The sequence below is a fragment of the Condylostylus longicornis genome, unplaced genomic scaffold (assembly GCF_029603195.1).
Source record: "Condylostylus longicornis isolate FDR11 unplaced genomic scaffold, ASM2960319v2 ptg000026l, whole genome shotgun sequence".
NCBI classification, from domain to species: domain Eukaryota; kingdom Metazoa; phylum Arthropoda; class Insecta; order Diptera; family Dolichopodidae; genus Condylostylus; species Condylostylus longicornis.
This window is the reverse complement of record NW_026577995.1, coordinates 285644-308744: the sequence shown is the minus strand read 5'-3', so window position 1 is coordinate 308744 and position 23101 is coordinate 285644. Positions and strand designations below refer to the sequence as shown.

General features: G+C 24.2%; 2 protein-coding genes across 3 annotated transcripts in view; one reads left to right on the top strand and one right to left on the bottom strand.

Annotated features, from left to right (window-relative positions):
• Positions 1–2364: 2364 nt before the first annotated feature.
• On the bottom strand, positions 2365–3218 carry LOC129607152 (cytochrome c oxidase subunit NDUFA4). The gene is made up of 3 exons (XM_055517905.1): positions 3057–3218; positions 2728–2874; positions 2365–2666 (listed from the first exon to the last, which is right to left on the bottom strand). Exons 1-3 carry the CDS (start codon positions 3096–3098, stop codon positions 2604–2606), a joined length of 252 nt encoding a protein of 83 aa, XP_055373880.1. The 5' UTR covers positions 3099–3218; the 3' UTR covers positions 2365–2603.
• A 1810-nt stretch (positions 3219–5028) lies between these two features.
• Positions 5029–23101, top strand: part of LOC129607051 (myosin-I heavy chain) — a 106013-nt gene continuing 87940 nt past the window's right edge. For both annotated transcript variants that reach the window (XM_055517748.1, XM_055517747.1), the window contains exon 1: positions 5029–5527. In XM_055517748.1, the coding sequence (XP_055373723.1) occupies positions 5503–5527 (25 nt within the window). In that variant the 5' untranslated portion in view covers positions 5029–5502. The remainder of the gene's footprint in view (positions 5528–23101) is intronic.

Below are 23101 nucleotides of genomic sequence, written 5' to 3'. Positions count from 1 at the left end.
TGAAATTAGACAATCAAACAGCTTATAATTTTTTACAAACTAATTCCAATTTAGAATGTAATTTCAAAAAAGCTTAGTTATTGGTGTGTTTGCGTCCGTTGTGGAGTGTAAGAGCTTCGGCAAACATGCAATTTTTTACTTTATAGTTGTTTGATCTTTTATTTGTTTTCCATATTAATTTATATCAAAAGGAATACATATAATTATTGCATTTAATGAACCAAAAAAACATGGTTTGTAATTTTTTCCAAATTGAATAATACTTCTGTATTGAGGCAATAATTTAGTTGGCATATTTGTGCGCTTAGAGAATTTTAATTTACAATCGATCGGACATCGGAAAACTAAAAATGGCATTTGTATCGAACTTTTGAATAAATAGAAATTCATGTGAACCTACCTAATTTTTATATTTATATTTTATATTTTTTTAATTTTATATTCGATATTTTATAGTAACAGGAGTATTTACACACACCACATTTTAAGAATGTATTTTCGAACCGAACTTTCAAAATGCTAAAATGAATTCAATTAAATTACGAATATGGTAATATCGGAAATTTATATACTCGAATACCGAAGTATGAAATAAACTGTATAAATATTCAGTGTGTGCTTAGTCATATTTTATTATGCTTATTTAGAAGCTATATAGACATGAAGTACATAAAGTATAATCTTTATCAAATAAAGTTGAACTAAAGTTTTTTTTAATACACCAACACTAGGAAATTTAAAAAATGTATAGATACAAAAATCTATACATAAATAGAAGAAAGTCACTTAAAGTTACTTTCGTACGTACAATAATCTATTTTGCCGGTAAATTGTTATGTATTGACGTTTTGATGCACACCACACAATACATATGTATGTATTTGTACAAATTCAATAATATAAACGTACTTATTCCTATATAAACCAAATATGAACTTCTATTTCTATAAATTTTATGTATGCTATATGTGTTTGATTTTGATTGCTAGTTTAGACGAAAAAAATATTTTAGTTTTTTGTTATCAGCTCTATTTTTAGCTACCCATATGATTTTCGACTTTTAAGCATGAGTTGCCAGATGTATGTACTTACTGTATTAATTTTTAATAGTATCTGTATTAAGTGGAAATTTGTACACGAGTTTATCGATTTTTTTCCACAATTGGGAAATCAATTTTGGCATTGATATAGAGAGCTTTATGTGACATCGAACAATCGATTTTTGAAGAACATTTGTTTGTTCGAACTGTCAAACATTTACGTTTAGTGAAACTGAAGCAAAAAAAAGAATGTTTCTATAATTGTTCATGGGCATATATACAAACATACTTACATACGCATAAAAATTTATGCAAATATTCGGAAAGAATAATAATTATTGTGCATCACAATAATTGCTTTCCCTTTTTTTAGTATATTTTATTTTTAGTTTCTGTTTAGTGTTTAAAAAAATTTAAGTTGAATAAAAACCAAACCTCTTAGGGTTTAAGCTAAATCTAAACGCTCTAAACTCGAAATTGTAATAATACTCTATTAATGCAGAATTCGGCTTAGAAATGTCGATTGCTGAATTGTGTAACGATACGGTATTATTACAACTCGGATGTCAGAGTTTTTTTTACTGTAAACAAAATTAAAACGGGTAAAAAAATTAAACAAAAGGTTATTTTATATCTTTAGTTTGTGCTAAATAGCTATGTTTCTTTGTTCCTTAGATGTAAAGTTCGCCACAAAATCAGTGACCACGATTCATTTTTCCCTCATGTAGTGTAATCAACAATCACAAGTATAAATCTTTCTTGTCTATATACACCGTTATATACAACTACTTTAGTATGTGTTTTTATTTATCTACATTGCTTAATTTTTCGAGGAATGGTCAAGATTTCAATATTTAACTCATTGGCCAACTCTTCGTACTTTTTCAGTTAAAAATTTTTTTTCGCCGCTAGATTTAGAAAATCGTGTAACTAAACTACGCCTGCTGTGTAAAACACTTCGAAAACCGAAAATTCATAAAAAAATATATCCAGCGTTTTCAGGAAAAACTGTTATTTTTGCTGTCAGGTTCTACTCTAAATATTTGTTTTTTCTGTTGGGTACATCCACACATATATACTTTTCTGTTATATGCATATATGTACTTACATATGTACGTAGATCGATTGTTTTACCAATTGCCTATCGTTTGTTTTGTATTAGGCTAATGGCATATTTAATGAGAAAACTGTAAAATAAAATAAAACCAAGGTCACTTTTCTTTTTAAATTTTTCAATGTGGAAATAAACTGAAGATCTATTGTGGCTTTGTTAGTTCTCATGAGGGCTATCTGACAATTATTCCATATTAAGAAATTGAATACATCCTTATTTTCTGTCTGTAATTAATAGTTTTTATATACCTATAGTTTCTAATACAATTTTTTAATTTTTAAAATTATTTTATATAATTAATTAATGACGTTTAATTACAATTAAAAAAAAATGATGGTCTTAATACATTTTTTTTTTGTTTAATTTCAGAATTTAACACTTTTAAGCTTGGACTAATAATTTACTACTGTATGTAGAATATAATAGGAATAAAATTTCTCAATCACTTTTTATTCTTCATATTTTGGTGCGGGACTTTCAGTTTTTGAATAGTCTCTGATTGGAGAATAGAACTTAAAAAGAAAAATATTTATTCAGTTTTAATTTTTGTACATTAAATTAAAAATATATTACCTTATATTGCTTATCACGGTAATGTTGCCATGGTTCTGGGTTGTTCTTGCGACTCCATGTTACATCTGGATTACGTGTAGCCAATCTCAAAGTATAATACACTGCTCCAATCGCTCCTGCCCCAACACATACGTACAGCGGGATGAGCTTGATGAGAATAAAACAAAAATATATGTAGATTTTTGTAAACTCAATATCGTTGCAATAAGAATTAAAAATAAAAAATTTTATGAAATTTCTTAATTCTACCACATTATGTAAGTTTATTTTGCAGCATTTTAAAAATTTAAATTTTTACAAAATAAATGTGCTTAATTGTAATATCTTACCGCTGGATTTTTTTTCAAGCTGTTTAAGCCTATTCCCTGCATGATATAACGATTTCCCAAAATTTATTTGGAGTTGAAATTATAAAATCGAATACCTTTCAGCCTAGGGTCACTTTTTGTGAAAAAATAATTCAATATGTCGTGTCGGCTGTCAACTACAAAATTTGTCGCTGTGTAGTTCTGGATTATAATGAACGACGACGACAAGTCGTGGTGAACATGTGACGTTAATGTAATTGTCATTGACAAAATACTAAAAAATATTAAATTAAATTGAATCTCCAATTTTAATCTTTCAAATCATTTTCATAATGTTTACGAGTATCTTAAAATTTTGTTCAATCTGTCATTTTGTTTACCATTTGATATTTTTTTTTAAAAACTTTATAATAATTAATTGTTATGTAATAGAGTTTTGAATTGTAATATGTAAAAATTACAGGAAAAGAAGTAATATTTCTGTACGAACGTGTTTTTGTTCGAAAGCACAAATCAAAATTTTGCTTTCGAACTCTTTTACTAAAACTTTTATTAAACATTTTTACATGAATTTCTTAGCTTATTTATTGTAATAAAATCATTACACAGAATGTATATACATATAAATTTCAAGCTGTTTTACTAATCACTCGAAAATTATGTTTCCAAGACGTATCTGCATAACGGTTTGACATCCATTTTGATGTAATAGTTGACAACACAAAATAAGATTGCATGCAAAAGGAATGAAACTTAATGTTAAATAATGATGCATATTGAAGAGTTGCCGTATAACCACAATTCGTAACATCCTATAACCATAAATTCAATAACTGGAAAAGAAATAGTGTATTAAGTGTTTCTTATTCTACCATAATTTGCTTCAGAATTTTTTCTATTCCTATTCTGAGCCTAAAATCAAACAATTCCAACAATTTGTTTCAGAATATAGTCTGGAGGATTCTAATATTTCAAAGAACGTAAGTTCTTCTGTTCTACTGATTTCAAGTATAATAAATATAAATATATACGTACATATGAGATACTGCAGTATGTAGAAAATAACCTTATTTTTCCCATTTTTAATTTTTTAATTCTTCAGTTTTTTTAATATTTTGCTTCAAACAAAAAATTAATTACAATAAATTATTTGATTGTACGGGATATAAATGACAAATTGAGTATTCTTATTTGATATCGGCTGTCCTCTCTCCTCTTTGGAATATAATAATATGCCATCTATTTCACAGTATGTATAATTAAAATGAATGAATATTTTTAATGCTTGTGTAAAATGTCCTAGCTTATATAGCTTAGTAAATAAACCATAAGAAATTTTATGAAACATGTGTTTTTATTTGATTGTATATGAAAATTGTATATTGTCTGTATAAAAACAAATCTTATAAATCTTATAAATACATATAAATTTATTATATTAAATATTTTGCACACTATCACAACAATCCATTACAAGATTTTATAGATACATGTGCAAGTAATTATGTATATCGTGATATACATTTTTGATCGTAATTATAAACTTATTATAATACTATCAGAATCAAACATATTTTACTTAAAAGGAAATAATCTCAAAAATTGTTTTCACCTCACTCAATTCTATACTATTGCTTAATATAGTAAATAAATACACACCACCCAGGGCCAGTCTTATAAAAATGTATATTCATATGTATGTATGTTTACAGTATTGTAATTGTAGTGTATATGAATACAATACAACACAATTCATATTCTATCAAGCTTGTTTTCACTCAAAAAAAAAAAAGGTAGCAAATTATTTTGCTCCATAATTTTTATTCTCCAGTATCTTATATCGTAATTTTACTCATATTTTGTTTTTGTATTCTATGGTTACTTAATTTTTTGTTATTTTTATAGTTTTCTTTTTAACTACCTTTTCAATATATTAAAGGGAAATTCATTATTCAGTTTGGTGAGATATTTTAAAGAGTTTAGGTCGTGTTCGCGCTCAGTCGTTTTTATTTTTTAATATTATTAAAACTTCAATTTATTTTAATTTATAGAGAATTTTTGCGATTATACATAATTATATACATCACAAATTTTACCAATACCATTATAGAATTTTGTGTAAATATACGAAATTTTTTTAATGTAATAAATGAAAAAGAAAAAAAATCCTTTTTGATAAAAAAAAAAGTTATAAGTATTAAAAAATTCTGCAAAGTGAATAGAATTTAAGTTAAAAAAAAGAAAGTTGAATCGAAAAAGGGATGAAAAGATGAAAATTTTCAATTTTATTTAAAAGAGAAAATTAAATTGAAAAGTTAATTAAAATTTCAAAATAAATAAAATATAGTTATGCAAATAATTTTATTATAAATTCTTTAAAAAAATATAAAAAATTTTCATTCAAAAAGCAAAAAAAAAGTAAAATAAAATAAAATTTGAAAGAACAAAAAGGATATACACTTGAAATATGGCTGTTCCAATTTTTCTTGAGGGTGAGTTTTTAAATTGGTTTCATTTTTTCCAAATTAAATTAATAAAATTTGAATGAAAAATTTTATAGAATTGAAATTTTCCAAAAATATAAAAAAATATTAATAATTTTATAATGAATTTGAGAGTTATTTTAAGATTATCATTAAAAAAAATAAATTTATTTTAAAAATATTTGATCTCCCAAGTTAATAAAGAGAGAAAAATTATTTTTTTTTTTTATGATGAAAAACACACCCTTCGCAGAATAGTATATAGATGACGAAAACAAATACACTTTTATCCCTATATTTTTCTTGTTTTTTTTTATTTTGTTTTGTTGATTTTTCATTTCATATATTTTTATCCTTGTACTTCTGTTCTGTTACACAAAAAAAGGATCACAAAAATTGCTTTTTCTTTTTTTTTGTGTAATATTTTTAGTATTTATTTTCTGCTATAAATGTTATTTTACATACAAAGCAAAATCTGCTGTGATGAATGTTGGTTGTGTTTCTGTATAATATATTGTGTACGTATACTTAGTATGAGTGGTAAATTTGAAAATAATGTGCATACTTGATGTCTTTTACATTATTATAAATTTTTTCTTATTATGTTGAAAATTAAACTATCCAAAAAATTTACTCTATAGTATATGTATGTGTATGTATAACATGTTAATTTTTAGGTTTTTCCTTTTCTCCCTTCTGTTATCAGTGTTTTGTACTACATATATAGGTACTTACTTTTTTTATGGCAACTTTTAATATAGTTTATAAAAACACGAATAAAATGTTTTTTTTATATACATATAAGTACTTATATTCTCAATCTTTTATTCAATTTCATCTTATTATGTGTATCTTATTATTATTATATCATAAGATCTACAAAAATTAAGAATAAAAATTTAACAATCTGAATGGCCTTGTAAGAAAGTACATAATTATACACATATGATATATTTATGATTCATACATATGACATACTTATGTGATTAATTGTTATGGTTTATGCAGCTGAATGCTTCATTCCATGTAATTTATATCCTAGAAAAAAATGCATTTTTTTCGATTCATAAGTATACTAACAAATTTTATTTGCAAAAACTATTATATAATTTGTTATTGATATTAATTTAACTATTGAATGCGATAGCAATTTTAAATAAAAATTGTTCTAATCTAAATTAAATCGTGTCATTAAGTCCATGTCATTATCAATTGTAAAAATGTTCATATAAGATTTTTGACCTTAAGCAAAACAAAGTATCCTGTACGTATAGTTTAAAATTTGTATGAATATTTTAACATACATATGTTTATGAATACACGCACACACTGTTATACGTACACAAAAAGATATTAGAAGCTGTGATATAAATTGTATACATATGGGTATGAATTTTGTATGAACAATTATTATATTTTTAAATATTTTAATTAAATTTTTCGAAATTAATCTTAGCTCTTAAGCAGAATACTACATTATCATACATTATATATATGTATATTAAATATATTATAATATGATGCCATTATAAATATGATAGATTTTATGGTAAAAGAATTTTAAATTTTGATAAATTTTTGAATATTCGGTGTATTCTTGCAAATCTTCATATCTCATTCTAAACAAATTAATCAGTGAAGAGTATATTATTATTTAAAAGCAAGAATTTTAATATTTTATTTTTATATATACGTATAGTATGCATATGTATATTTAAAAATAAATTAGTATCGTACATAATGTGTACATGTAAATATATACAATTAGTTTGGGACATAATGCAACTTCGTTTGTCAATTCTTATATAAAACATCGACAAGAAAAGTATCTTAATATATTGATTACAAATATATAGCACAATATTATGTATAGTAAATTATGTAAATAAATAAATTCAACTTAAGGATGAAAATTAAAATTATAGGATCCAATTGGAAATCAAATCCAAATATAATTTTGACTTGATTTCAAAAATCAAATTGAAATTCAATTTTCTATACTCTACTCTTGCAACTATATAGAGCAATATTGTATGTAACAAATGATAGTTCTAATTTTGAAATTTTGTATAAATAGAGTGCATGTATATCTATAGATAAGATACTATATATTACAAATTTTTAGATGAATTGCTAATAAGTATTAAATTATGTACATAATATAAATATATATGTATATATATATATAATATTGAATATATCAGCATATGATAAATATGGCATATATATCTTGTATTTAAACCTAAAATCACCCTGTCCTCTTTAGGTATATACTTTAATTGTCAAAAAAATTTATAATTAATTGTTTATTATAAAATTTATTAAAACCAAATATTTATGTATACTAAACATGCACTCATGTATACTCATATGTACATATAATACTTAAGTATATTCATCTAAACAATTTAATGAGACAAAAAAGTCCTTTAAGTCATTAAATATTAGAATTAAATTCATTAATCATTTATTCTGTCTGGCCGAAAATAATAAAATGTTGAAATATACCTATACGCATAGAATTATACACTCTTGTATTATACAAGAGTCTATAAAAACATTTTGTATAAATCAAATTTAATTATCGTTCAAAATAAAAAGTTTATGTGTATATATGTATGTATATAAAATTAAAAAGGACTTTTCTAATATTTAAAGAAATAAAAAAAAAATTAAATTATCTTGTTTGACTTCTTCTAAAAATACTTTGGCTTATTTTTAATGTAGAAAAACAAAAATATTTAATCTAAAAACTTTTATTCTTCAATTTTATATTCCATTCATTCAACATAGAATATAAAGTACAATATTATCCTTAAATATCCTTGACAAATTAACAATAACAATTACAATTTTTGTAAATTACAAAAACCAAAAAAAAAAAAAATGAACCAAAACGAAAAATATTCTAGGTAATAAAATAAAAATTTTAAGTTTTAATAACTTGTTAATGACTCATTTTTTCTGGTTTTATCTATATATACTTATGTATATATACACTTATATTCTTATTTAAGTACATTTAAACTTGCTTAATAGTATGAATCAGGTGTTAAGTATATATATTTTTATTTAGATATTTGTGTATGTAATAAGTATGTGCTTTTAAAATTAGTAATAAAAAAAAAATATTTGAAAGCATTACAAAAGCATTATTAAGCGCTTAAAATACAATAAAAAGCAAAAAAATAAAGTTTTGTGATAATATGGAAAACATCTAAAATTAATCCGTAATTTGAAACGAAAAATGAAATTTATTTTATTACTTTGTACATGTATGAAATTTAAGTGCCTCCTTTGTGTGTAATGTGCCTCCTTTGTGCGCTTAAAAAAATTAATCTTTATAATGTAATTCTATTTCGTTTCCATAGCAGTTTTCAAATAATAGATTCGTTCTTTGCCTAATACCTTTTATTAAAAATCAATAAACTGTTTCTTTTATTAAAGTTTCGAACCTTTTTATTTAAGATCAATTATAAAATTCAATATTAAAATCTATAATGTCACAAATTAATAGACTTAACTTAGAAAATAATTTTTCTTCAAGAAAATTTTCATATTCACTTACATATCCCATAAACTTCTGTATAAAGATGTCTGTGCATATCCTCAGTTCTGAGTAGAACTTATAGCCCCTTAGATTTTTTTACTTAAATTTTAATTTTTGACAACTACTTAAAGTATGCATACTGAAAACACAATGAACTTTTATATTCTTAATTTCCCCATAGACATTTTTACATTTCCTACTTTGGGAATTTGTTCTTGTAGTTACAAGAACAAGTTGAAAGAACAAATGGAAAATTAAAAAAATTTTAAATTTTCCTCCTAAATGTATGCAATAAATTTAGTTGGAAGAATTTTTGGAATAATGTTAACACAAACATTTTATCTTGTATTTTTTTAAGTAAGTTTTCAACTTAAATTATGGATAAGTTAAAAATTTGGCTTGATGGTTTGTACTTTTATTTACTGTACAAATTTTATTAATTACTGCCAAGTTTTGTTTAATATACATAAGTCAAATTGGTTAATAGTTAACAACTTGAATTAGCTATTTGAATAATACAAATTTTTAAAAATATTCCGAGTTGTGTGCGATTTACGAAAAAAAAAAGAAAAGTTTTCAAATTAACTTTGTTACAGTATTTTGTAGTGTAATTGGGTTATTCGTTACACAAACACGTCAAGTTGATTTTCTTCAGTTTTATCAAAATAAATAAATTATGCTTTGAAAAATTTCAATTAGCGTCTGTCAGCAAAATTTTTACTAAATAATTAAAAATATTTCAAAGTTGTAAAATGTAAACAAACACACTTATGGAATCGCATTTCACATTTGAATTTGCTTACACTGCTTTTTTTATTAGGCCTTAAATACTTTCTTTAATTAAATGCCCCGATGAATAAACTCTTACAGGTTTGATATTTTATGCCTACTTATATAAAAATAAGTATTTTTAAGAATTATTTTATTTATTTTACTCACATGTATACATAGCCAGTTGGGTAGACCTGCAATATTATTTAATTTAAAATTACTAGACATGTAGACATTATAATAAAAAAATTATTGTAATTACAAATGATGTGTTTTAATTTCTATTATAAAAGCAATATTTTTTTTTAAATAAAATATTTTGTTACATAATTATAATTAATATAGCGTTTCCTGTATGACTTTTTTATTTCCGATCTGAATAAATTAAATATTTATGTATGTACAATTAAAATTATTAGTGATTATTGTAAACGCTTTTGTTTTGCTTTCATAAAATTGTCGTTGACAGATTACATCAAAAAAAACGAAGGCTATTTTATGGTAAATCATAAAAAAATTTTATAAATTAATCATCATAATTATAATTTATACAATTATCATATTTTTATGCATTACCACCAATGATGTTATTTAATATTAAGATCATGATTCTTAACACATGTATTTAATATGCTTAATTCGAGGCCAAAGAAAATTGCGATTTAAATTATCAAATAATTTTCTAAACCGCGTTCTTTTTAAAGGTCAATAAAAAAATATATTTTTTTTTTTATAATCTGACAACTTAATTTATTTTTGTAATTTAAGTTGTCGAAGTATAAGTACTAATTAAGAAAAAAACTTGACAAATATTATAATATCATCATTTAAATTACGATATAGAATAACGATTTCTGATGGACATCATTATTATCTCATACACGACAATAAACAGTGATGCACAATCTGTATATGATCTGGCTTTGAATTGCCACGTAATTCAACAAATTATTTAAAATTAATAAATTAAGTGAAAATTATGCTTAATTAAACGATTATAACTAAAGTGGGGAAAAGAATTGAGACATAAATGATAAAAAATATATTCGATTAAACCTCATTGTCTGTTAATTGGAGCTTGTAGTTTGGAAGCTTTAGATCTGCTGGGGGAGAAATCTTTTTGGAGAAATTTTAAAGTAACAATCTTAAAAACATTAATACCATAAAGCTTGAATTTTATTTCTAATTATTTAATTTTTTTTTAAGTTATAAGAAAAAACTATTGAAAAAGAATTTATGAGTTCAAACTATTGAACAAGAACTATTGAATAAGGATCTGGACGATCACTTCTACATTTTTATTTTGTAGAAGTTCGATAGAACTTATGATACCAAAGTAATAGGATATACTCATTAAAACTTTACATTTTGCATATTTTGCGATATACTTAATTACTTATGAAAAATTTGAAACATTAGTTAAAAACTGGTTAAAAACAATAACGAATTTGAAGGGTCCAACTTGATGACGTAATATTTTAATTATGACTTTTTTAATTACTTTAAATAAGTACTATAATTTTATATTATACTAATTTACAGAAGATGTAGACCCACATACTAATAGGTTTTTCCAAGAATTTTTAATATGGGTTCATTCTAATCCAAAATCTAGTGACAGATGTCAATAAACTTACATAAATCGATTTTTCTGATAAAAGTTCAGAGAAAATTCAGTAAAATAACATTGAACTCTAAAAATTTTCAATTGTAGTTTAACATTTGTGTAATTGTTTTTATATTGTATGCATTCGTTAATAGTTACATAATATAATCTACTATAATACATACATACAATAGAATTACAAATGCAAAAAAAAAAAGAAAATTATAATCTTTTGCTGTCCATTATCTACATGTGTATGTTTTTGATCCATAATCCAATGTGACAAGATAAACTTGATTTTCACTTGAAAAATGTCAAAATAATAATTTTTGTACATATTCATGCATGTGTATTTTCTGTAAGAATTAGAAACTCCGAATGAAATATGACCACTTGTATTAACAAAATATATACATACATACATAGGTACATAAACATGTACTTTATATATATATTGTAGAAGAGCATTAAATATTTGTAATAATAAAAATATTTCTTACCAATTTCTTACAAATTTCTATTTAAAAGGAAATTTTTTAGAGCTAGTATATTATAGAGATGGCTCCTTTACATATGTATGAACGTTGGTATGTACGTTCATAAATATCTATTGTCATAAATCTTAATAAAAGAAATTTCTTACCATATCATTGTGGTTATAATCAGCATAATATACAGGGTGTACGAAATTTGATGATACCCGAACGCAGCAAGGTTATAGAATGAGTTCAGATGAACAAAAATTAATTAAGGGATATTTTTATTTTTCGTACATTCCTATAGACCTATGTATTGTTCCATAAAATAAATAAGTATTGGAAAAAATATGATTTCTAGTATCAATTACTTTTAAATAATTTTTTACATAAGTGCGAAAAGTTTCCTGTTTTCATTGTCACGTTAACAAGCAATTATTTTTTTTTAAATCGGAAATGGAAGCTGATATTTTGATCTCTATTGTGATACTCAGAAATAACATATTTTCATAATTTACAGCTCAAGTCAAATCATTAAAAAAAAAATAACAAAAGAAAATATTTTCAGAAGTCACAAAAGTTTCAATACTATCCGAGTCCCAGTGTCGTAATTAACCCTGCAATGTGTTACGTACATATGTGCACAGTACACCCACATAATAATTTTATTATTTCACTGTTATGATAAGATCCCGCTGCATAATGTAAACATTCCTAGCTTATATATACTTAGATATCATTTGTATATATTTGCATGCAATGTAAAATCATAACTACGCATGTAAAAACTTCATTTCTTTTCACTGTATAATCTTTTTGCTATTATTATTTTTGATAGATAGTTCTTTAAAATTACTGTTATAGAACAAAAAATGTGAATAATATTTTCTCGTCTTCCTTTTGTTGTTTCATTTATTATTTTCATTTAAGTACTCAACTTTTTAGAAATGTAGGTGATTATATTCAGATGATATACATACATACATAGGTACATACATAAAAATAATTTTTACAGATTTCTGTACTATAGTCATTTAAAAAATGTCACATTACATTAAAGAAGAAAACTATCATTATTATTTTAACGGGAACGAAAAGGACTTGGTAATCATTCTTATACTGTTGTATGTTTGAACAAATATATGTATACATGTATAAGTACTGTATATTATATATGATTTGTAATATTATGACATTTTTCCAAATACCTACATAATTTTAATTCTATTTTAGTATTTATGTAAATTTACACGAATGTATAACAATATTTAAAATTGTATAGATATATGTACTATATGTTTTTGTTATATTAAAAATGTAACAAAAAAACTTCTATGTGCATATGAACATACATACACACATAGTACATATTATGCATATTTTGTGTATTTAACTACTTATACAATGTAAAAATGTATAAAATTTGAGTAAGTACCATGTTTTTTGTTTATTTTGTTGTGATGATGATGATGATGATGATGATGATGATGGTGAATGATGGGGAATAATAGTGATGATGATGATGAATGATGATTATGTTGGTCTCTTGCACTTTGACTTCTTTCTTTCTATCTTTATTGTTGCTTGCTTTTTTTCATTTTCAAATTCGTATGCTGTATGAATGTATGTATATCAGTACGTTCATAACTATTATAAAAGAGAAAAATAGTAAAAAAACAATTCTTAACTCCAATGGAGTTGTGGTGAATAATTTTTTTTATTATTATTGTTTTTGTTTTTTTTTCGTAGTGGATACTTGACATACATATATTATTTATGCATATTATCATTTTAATTTTTCCTCATCTATGTAAATGAAACTCTTATAAGATTAAATATATTACGAGTTTTCATTTTTCCTATCGCAAATATATGTATATACATACATTCATTATATAGTTTTATATGCAATCAATGTATGTATATGTACGCATATATAAATTTTATACAAATGAATATTTATTACATATTTTAATGTTTTCATAATAAATATTAGGTACTTGAAAAAAATATCTTATTTTGAATGACTTTCTGTGTATATATAAAATGCTTGTGAGTTTTGTGATTCTTTTAATGTTATAAATGAAACACGGTGTGTATAACATAGTTATATGTATTTATAAATATAGTTATGTAAATATGCATGCATTCTCTGAATATTTAGGACACTCATGAATATCTTTGCACAATAAATCGTAAATTGTTATTAACATTTTTTTTTTTGTAAGTCTGAAAAGAAATTAAAAGAAAAATAAGCATAATATTACAATGATGGTAAATTAAATGAAAATTTTGTAAATAATTTTTCGTAAATATTATGTACACACAGGTCCGGAATTGATTTGTTGGGCGCCCTACGTAGCGCACCCTCCCTGTTCGCCCGCAGTCTTAATAAAATTTGTACATTGCGCATAATAAATCACTTTCTTGTAACTTTATCATGCTAAATGCAAGGTTAATCATAATGTTGAAGCCTGAAATTAAATTTTCAGATTTTTATTTTGCAATGTTTGTGTATAGATGCATGAAAATTTTGAAAAACACGTAATGGAAAATATATTTATCATTTAAAATTTAGGTGTTTTTTAAATTTTTCAATGGCGCTCTGTCCTCGGGCGCCCATTGTTAATGTTTGCTTTGCATATACATATGGAATTGATACGACGCCGTGTATACATTGTAAGTATATATAAAGGGCTTATAATCCTGGAAAATTTCCTATTTATTATAATTTAAGAAGAAATTTTTTTATTTTTTTTTTATATAAAATTTTATATTTCACAAAAGAAAGTAGCTACTTATATTTTTAGATAATGTTGAGTTTTTGTAAACTACTTTTTAATTATTAACAACAAAATCAGAATCTTTAATAAATTATTTATTACATACAAAACAAAAGATTTGAATAACTCATAACTTTATTTGGAAAATTTCGAAGTATTTAATTTTTAAATTGGAAAATAAATGTATGTACCCATAATATACATATGTAAATGTAAATAATATTTATATTGTAAAAAGGAAAATTACAAAAACAAAACTCACATATACTAACGAAAACAAACAAAAATATTAGGATGTACAAATAAATTATACAAGTAAGTGTATGCGATTGCTCCGAGTGGTGAATATTTTTTTATATTTTGCTTAAAATGAAAAAAGATATTTCCTTGTAATTCGAATGAGGTGATAAAAAATTTTTCATTTAGAATTGTTTGTTTTTTTCTTCTTTTTTTTTGTTTTTCATAATCATATTATATATTTATCCTGTTGTATCAAATTTACAGTTAAAGTATCTATACTAAAAATATAAAATCTATTAAAATATGCAACATAAATAGAATATTAAAAATAGCAAAAAATGAGAAAACTGAAGAAAACACAAAAATTGAGTTAAATCAACAGAAATTGAAATTTATGTGTGTGTGTATTTTGTGAAAGGAGGATAAAATATGTACGTACCATAACGTTTTGAACAAAATAATTTTGTACTCTTAAACGATAAATTATAAATATACGTGTGTGTATGGCTGTATGTATATAATATCGCACATATGCTATCTTATATATGTATGCTAGTATGTTTATATACGAAAATTCAACAATGGTGCTGCTGATAATAATGATGGTATAGATGATACTGATAAACCATAGACAGCTGGCTCACTAACTGGCTGGACTGTTTGCAGTGCGCTTTTTTTTTTATTTTTTGTTACTTTTTCTTCTTCTTTAATTTTTGTTGTTGAGTTATTCACGCGTTAATGGAATACATGTGTGCATGTAGAGGCATATGTAAATATATGTATGTATGTAAGATATTATCAGAATGGTATAATATGAGATAAGATGTAATAAGAGTTCAGTAGTCTAAATTATTTATTTTTGTTTTATGTTTTTAATACCATATGTTTGCAACGTTATAGTCGACAGTTTGATTTTAATCAGAAGAATTATTATTATTGAAAAAGTTACAGACGTCAATATACATACATGCATATTCACATAGATGTACCTACATATTCGTGTTTCATATCCCATAGATACTTGAATTTACTGGGGAAGGTAAACGTATAGGTTTAAAAGGTACACACAATTTGAATTTTTATTTAATTTTAAAAAATAATTGCATGTATGTATATGTGTATTTGTGTGTGTGTATATTGGATACCGTTTTTCAAAACATTTTAAAAATATTAATGCTTTTATTTTCTTTTCAAAGAAAATGCAAATTGTACAAAAAAAAAAAAAAAACAAAAATAAAAAAATTATATTGAATTAATTATGAAAGGTGCAAAATTTTATGATTTTTACTTTTTGTTTATAAAATGTAAACATACATTCATGCATGTATGTATGTTGCCATGTATATATGTATGTATGTAAAATTGTAATTATGCATATTTTAATTAAAATTTTGAGTTTTCAGTTAAATTATAATCATACATGAATGCTTACATGCATGAATTCGTAGTATAAGTGCTGTACGTATGTTTAATTATAAGATTGTAAGTATGTAATTGTTTTGAATGTTCCAAATGTTTTTGATAAGAAATTTATTCAAAATTGATTTTGTAGGTATTTTGTACAATTCTGATATTATACCAACAATACCTACTTATATTAATTGAACGCCATAAAAATGTTCTTCTGACTTTATTTGCAGTGCTTATACAAAACTGTTAAGCTTTTATTTTAAATCAACAGATCTAAATTTTTATTTAATATAAAAAATTGTGTAAAATATTGATAAGAATAAAAGTAGTAAAATCGAAATTCGCACTCGAATCTAGCTTAATTAACTATAGGGTAAATATGGAACAGCGTCAAAATCGCCAGATTTTTTGGCTGCGAAGAAGAAATAGATTATAAATTAAATAAAATACTGTTCATGCCTCATTCTCCAGCATAGACTTTAATTAATTTCTTTTCAGAATAATGTACGCATGTATGACAATTTTTAGTTGCTTTGGTTGCTTATAAGTACCAAAGTATCAGAATTTGTGCAAATATGAAAATTTTTGTAAGCTACGTATTAGGTAATATGTATAAGAACTTATAGTATAGTATTTTAATACAATAAACATGAAAATTTAAATACAAATTTTAGGAAGTAAGTATATTGTAAATATTTTCTGATTTAACAAGCTCGGTTTATCACAAATCTCGTAGCTTGCAATTTTTCTATTTATCTCTTATGTATACAAAAACAAATTGTTCATGCTTCTAAGATTACTAATTTTATTTTAATCGTCCTCATTTATTTTGGCTTAATTTTATTGTTTTTTTTTTTCCCAACACAAAAAACATATGAAACAAATGGGTACAGTACACTCGCATTTAAATGAACGATCATTGGCACTCAACATTTCTTTTATAGACAATAAAATTTGTATGAGAATCACAAACGAATTTTTATATTGCACTTATCAAACGGTTATTAAAAATGATAATTATACCCCATTTTGTATGAACAAATAATTTTAATTTTTGTTTTATAATCTTTATTAATTTAAATTTAAATTAAAATTAATTTTAAAGCTTTAATTTTATTAGGTTCATGAAACAATTGATTTAAATTGATTCGTATAAATTAGTATACTGTTTATATTTTATAAGGTGGTAATTTTAAAATACTTAATGTATGAACACTTGTTAATTGTTAATTTGATTCTTAATAATAGATTATTATGAATAAGGCTGAAAAATTTAAACTGTGAATTTTTATTAAAGTGAAGACGTGAAAATAATTTAGTTAACAATTTTAAATTTATGTAAGAAATAAAATAATAACTAAAATTTTCAATGTTAAAATAAAATTTAAATTAAAAAAAAAAAATTCAAGTTTTTAATAAGTTTTTGACATGAAATTTCAGGCTTGTTAAATTTATTGTTATATATTCGGTTAATTAAATTTTTTGAGTTCGGTTAAATTTTAATTTAAAGTAAAATGATGTAGTTTTAGAAAAATTGCATTAATTTTATAATTGAGAAAGTAAACTGAGCAGTATAAAGGCAACCATACGAAAATAAATTCAAGAATTGTACATAGAAACCTTGACTTTGTTGAAGAGAAGAAATTTAGAAAAACGAAATTACTTAATTAACATACATATTTTTTTCTGATATACTGCAGTTCTTATGTTCTGTTATACGGTCATTTTTAAAGTTCTTTTATTATTCTAATGTTATTGGAATATAACTCGCATACCTAAAAAGCTAATCCATATTTTCGATTCTATTGTTATTTTTTTTTACATTCAGGTTAAAAGCTGTCATTTTCTCTTATTTAAAAAAAATTACGCGAACAAAAAAAGCGTGTAAGAAAATTTCTACTCATGTTAGCAGTTTTTTGCATTTGTCATTTTAACAAAGAGATCACAAATTTGAAGTTGTGTCATATAAAAATAACACAACATAACTACGATCTCAATTGTGACACTTTTTTTTATTGAGTTATTTCTTTTTTATTGATTGCATTTTTATATTTCAACAAAAAATGCCGAATAATTTTTGATTTTCTATTACGTATGTACATATATGTACAGTTAAAAACGGATTAGTCAGCACTTACATATGTGCAAAAATCACATATGTAAGTACTGACAGTTTCAACTTTCCGTGTTCCACTTCATATACCGTAACGTAATTTTTAAAGGATAAAAAGAAAAACGTATACGTATAATGAAAAACGTATAAGAACAAAAATCTTTTAAGTGCAACGAAAATTACAACCCTATCTCAGGCATAAGTGTAAAAAAACTTTTTTGACATCGATCGTGACATTTATAAATTATAAAAAATATGTGGGTAATAGCTTTTAATAAATGGCAATACTAAATTAAAAATAAAATTATGAAAAAGAGTAAAAAAAGTAACATAACCTCAATATGTAACACAAATACGAATTCAGATCGATAAATACAATAAAATACAATAAATAAAATATTGAATATATTCTGTGTAGTTTTTTAGGGTATTAAAAAAAGCCATTTTGCAGACAAGTGCAAAAAATTGCATTTATTGGAACATAAGGATAAATGAACGGATAACTGCACTTATCCACCTCTGACCATATCTTTATTTGCAATGTTGTCAAATTGGATTTCCAATAATTCACAATTATTAAATTTATTGAAACAAATTAAATATCACCCACATACATATCAAAATTACATACATACATACATACACAAAACTATGAAAATTTATAACAATTTTTCTAATGTTGATGACATATTTTGTATAGTTTTTCAATTTAAAACAACTGAATTTCATTTTTTTTTTAAGAAATAAAAAACCATTTATAAAATATTTGAAATTTGACCTCAATTAAAATATGAAGCTTCAAAAAATGAATTTTAACACTTGCTATTTAAATCACCAGTTTTGCATTTCCATTAACAAGAATATAAAATTTTTTTTTTTATTTTTAATTTCACTTTTATAATTTTTTTTCTTTACACTTTGACATAAAATTTTTATATATATATACATTATGTTTTATGTTGATTAAAAAACACAACATAATGAAATTTAATCCCACCAACATAATCAGGAACACTTTTGACTTTTTAATACTTTTATTGTAAGAGAAATAAAGGAAAGCCAAAGTGAATAATTAAAGGAAACAAAAGTTTAAAAAAATGTAGAACATGTTTCTGTATACAGTTTCCCCAATTTAAGTTTTATTGTGTGTTCATAGCTGTGAAACTTATATTTTTTAGCTCTTAAAATACAAATTAATTAGTCAAGTTGTTTTATGTGAATTAAAAATTTTATTAAAAACGAAATTGTATATAAAATGTCATATAGAAAAAAAAATTGTTGCTAACGATTAAAATGAGAAATATAAAATATATTTTAATTGCTTAGTTCACTAGGTCGGTATATGGTACTTAAAATAATTTCCCATATATAAAACTCAAATAAATTAGTGAAAGCATAAATAAAATGAAAAGAAACTCATTGTGAACTAGCTTTCCTAGATTGTTTTTAAGTAAAAGTACGTAAATTTTATAATAAAAGATTTATGGAAGTACAGAAGAAACTTTAATTAGATTTTTATCGGAATTGAGAGTGTAAACGCTCTAGAAAGATAGCTAATGCACAAGGAATCTAGGAACCTAAGTATATAAACATATTCGATTCGTTGCTTCGTTCCATTTAGAAGCTATTTACAGTCTTTGTTCTTTGTAGATATAAAAAAATGTTCGTAAAACAATTTATATTATAATTAAAACAAAAATTATCCAAACGGCGTTTAAATCGATTTAAATTTGATATTAGCAAGTGGCGACTACTGATTATTACTACGACTACTAATTAGTTGGAGCTCACTCTGCTTAAAGAAAGTGATAATTTTTTTGCCGCTTCCCGTGTATATATATAACTTGCTTCCAATTATCTGCAATGTACGAACCATGTTAGATGTTAGACTGTTTTGCGCTTTAATATTTTAAATTGTAACAACTGCTAACAAATAATGTGCATGCATTTTTTCCTGTAATTATAAACGCGTATGTATTAATATTACGCATACTTACGATGTTCGATATTTTAATTTGAAAAGAAAGTTGGCTTAACATTATACTTGGAATGCAATTAAAATGTTTCAACAATTGTGCTGCGTGTAACTACATCTTTAAACAGCTTCTGGTAATATCAATTATCACAATTCGAATTATGGGAGCATTGTAAAATATCTTATTCATTAAGAAATAATTTTATCAAGAACTCAATATTTTTAGAATTACAGTGCTACTGTAACATTTGACATATGGCATGTAAATATTTTGAATAATTATTTTAAAAGCTAATGGAACAACAAATATGTACATACATATGTTGTTTGACATTTAAAAATAATTGCATTTTAAAAGCAATTTACGATATTTTTTCGAAGAAGTTCAAATTTTATTGAAGAATAATCCCAATTTCAATGAATAAAAGTAATACAATGTTTATATGAATTTATTCACTAATTGTTATGACACTAATTGTCATGAATATGAGTACATAATTGCGTACAAAATAATTTGATTATGTTGAAATTAAAGAATGGTTCTTTTTATTTTATTTTATATTCTATCGTATTTGATCATATAATTGTGCCAACTGAAATCTGACTCTAAAATTAATTACAATACATTTTATATCCAATAATTCAAAAAGCTAATGAAAATTTAATACATACATAAAAAAATAAATTTTTTTCAATAATTTCTTGCAATCTAATCTTTGATATTTTTTTAATTAAACTACTCTTTAAACATTTTGTTCCTTTTTGTTTTCGTAATCATCTCACATCTGTAGCGAACATTTTCTAACATTATATTAAACAGACGACCTAGATATCTTGATTTAAATAAACCTATTTTTCTAATTAGTTTATGTTCTTTTGTGTGAATATTCATATACTATGTACATTATGTACTTAAAACATAGCATATTTGATTTCCATACAACCGTTAGGAGTTTCAATTTTAGAACAAAACTATTAATGTTAGTAAGAATTTATGTAAAATACAATCACACAGAGGGTACCGATATATTTAAAAGAAAATTTCAAACAAAAAGGGTAATTAAATTAATATTTTATTTTGAAGTTCGAAGAAAAGAAATCCATAGTCAATTCAGTGAGTTCATTCTTATAGTACAATAAGATTTCTGATAACATCATATTCACCTGCACTCCCAAAATTTTCTGAAATACAATCTTATTGCTTTTGAAGTTATATGTATTGCATGGTACTCAAACCACTGTCCGTCCTGACGTATTATAAGCAGTTTTTCAAACATTAGTAAAGGAGCAAACTAAAAATTTTAAGCTGATTAATAAAAATCTAACTTGTCTGTATAATTCAAAATAAAAAATTTTCGTTACAAACAGTGTAGTAAATTTGTATACCTTATATTATTATCAATTATCTTACAACAAGAAAAATTTATTTGAGTATTGAGAATTTAATCGTATTGAAAACAATATCTACGAGTAATTACTCTAAGTCCCTACCATATGTTCAGTTTAACCATATGTTCATTCAAAATATAATGTTAAGAATTTTGAAATTTAGATTCTTAAAATTTTGCTCTTATATGTATATTCTTTTTATTATTTATTTATTTTGCAAGTTCAATTAAGTAACTAAAAATCACTTAAAAATCAAGATTTCGTATAAATATTCTAAAGCAACTCCAAATAAACAGCAAAGAAATTTTATTAATTTTATTGGTTTGTAAATTGACACAATTAATGTGTTATATAACAATATTTACTTATACTAAAATTGCAAAAGAAATTAGAACCAAATTTGTATAGAGTAATTTTTTATACCCTGCACTTCGTGAAGGGTATATTAACTTTGGTATGGAGTTTGTAACTACTTGAAGGAGTCATCTGCGGTATGGACATATATATATATTCTTGCTCAGCGTAAAATTCTGCGTCGATTTAGACATGTCCGTCCGTCCGTCCGTCCGTCCGTCCGTCCGTCCGTCCGTCCGTCCGTCCGTCCGATCGCACGATAACTCAAAAACGAATAATGCTATCGACACCAAACTTTCACAAGTTTTTTCTTTTGTGCCAAGGACGAACCCTATTGTTATTGGACTAATTCGGACAACGGGTTCGGGTAGCTGCCATACAACTCAAAGAGTTTATTTTAAATATTTCGAAAACTAATAAAGCTATAAATATAAAATTTTGTATACATGTGTCCAATTTTATTCTACACATGCTCTAAAAATTATAATGGGATAGCTGCACCAGTTTGGGTGGCTGCCATACAACTCCAAAAGCAAATTTTTTATATTCGGCAAAATAATAAAGTCAGATTCATGAAACTTGGCAGTCATGTGTCCAATTATAGGTCAAATATATTTCTGAAGTTTTAGAAGAATTGCTTGACAGGTTCGGGTACCTGCCATACAACTCCAGAAGCTAATTTTAAATATTTGGAAAAATAATAAAGTCAGATTCATGAAACTTGGCAGTTGCGTGTCCGATTGTAGATCAGATATATTTGTGAAGTTTTAGTGGAATTGCTTGACAGGTTCGGGTACTTGCCATACAACTCCAAAAGCTTATTTTAAATATTTGCAAAAATAATAAAGTCAGATTTATGAAACTTGGCAGTTGTATGTCGAGTTATAGGTCAGATATATTTCTGAAGTTTTGGTGG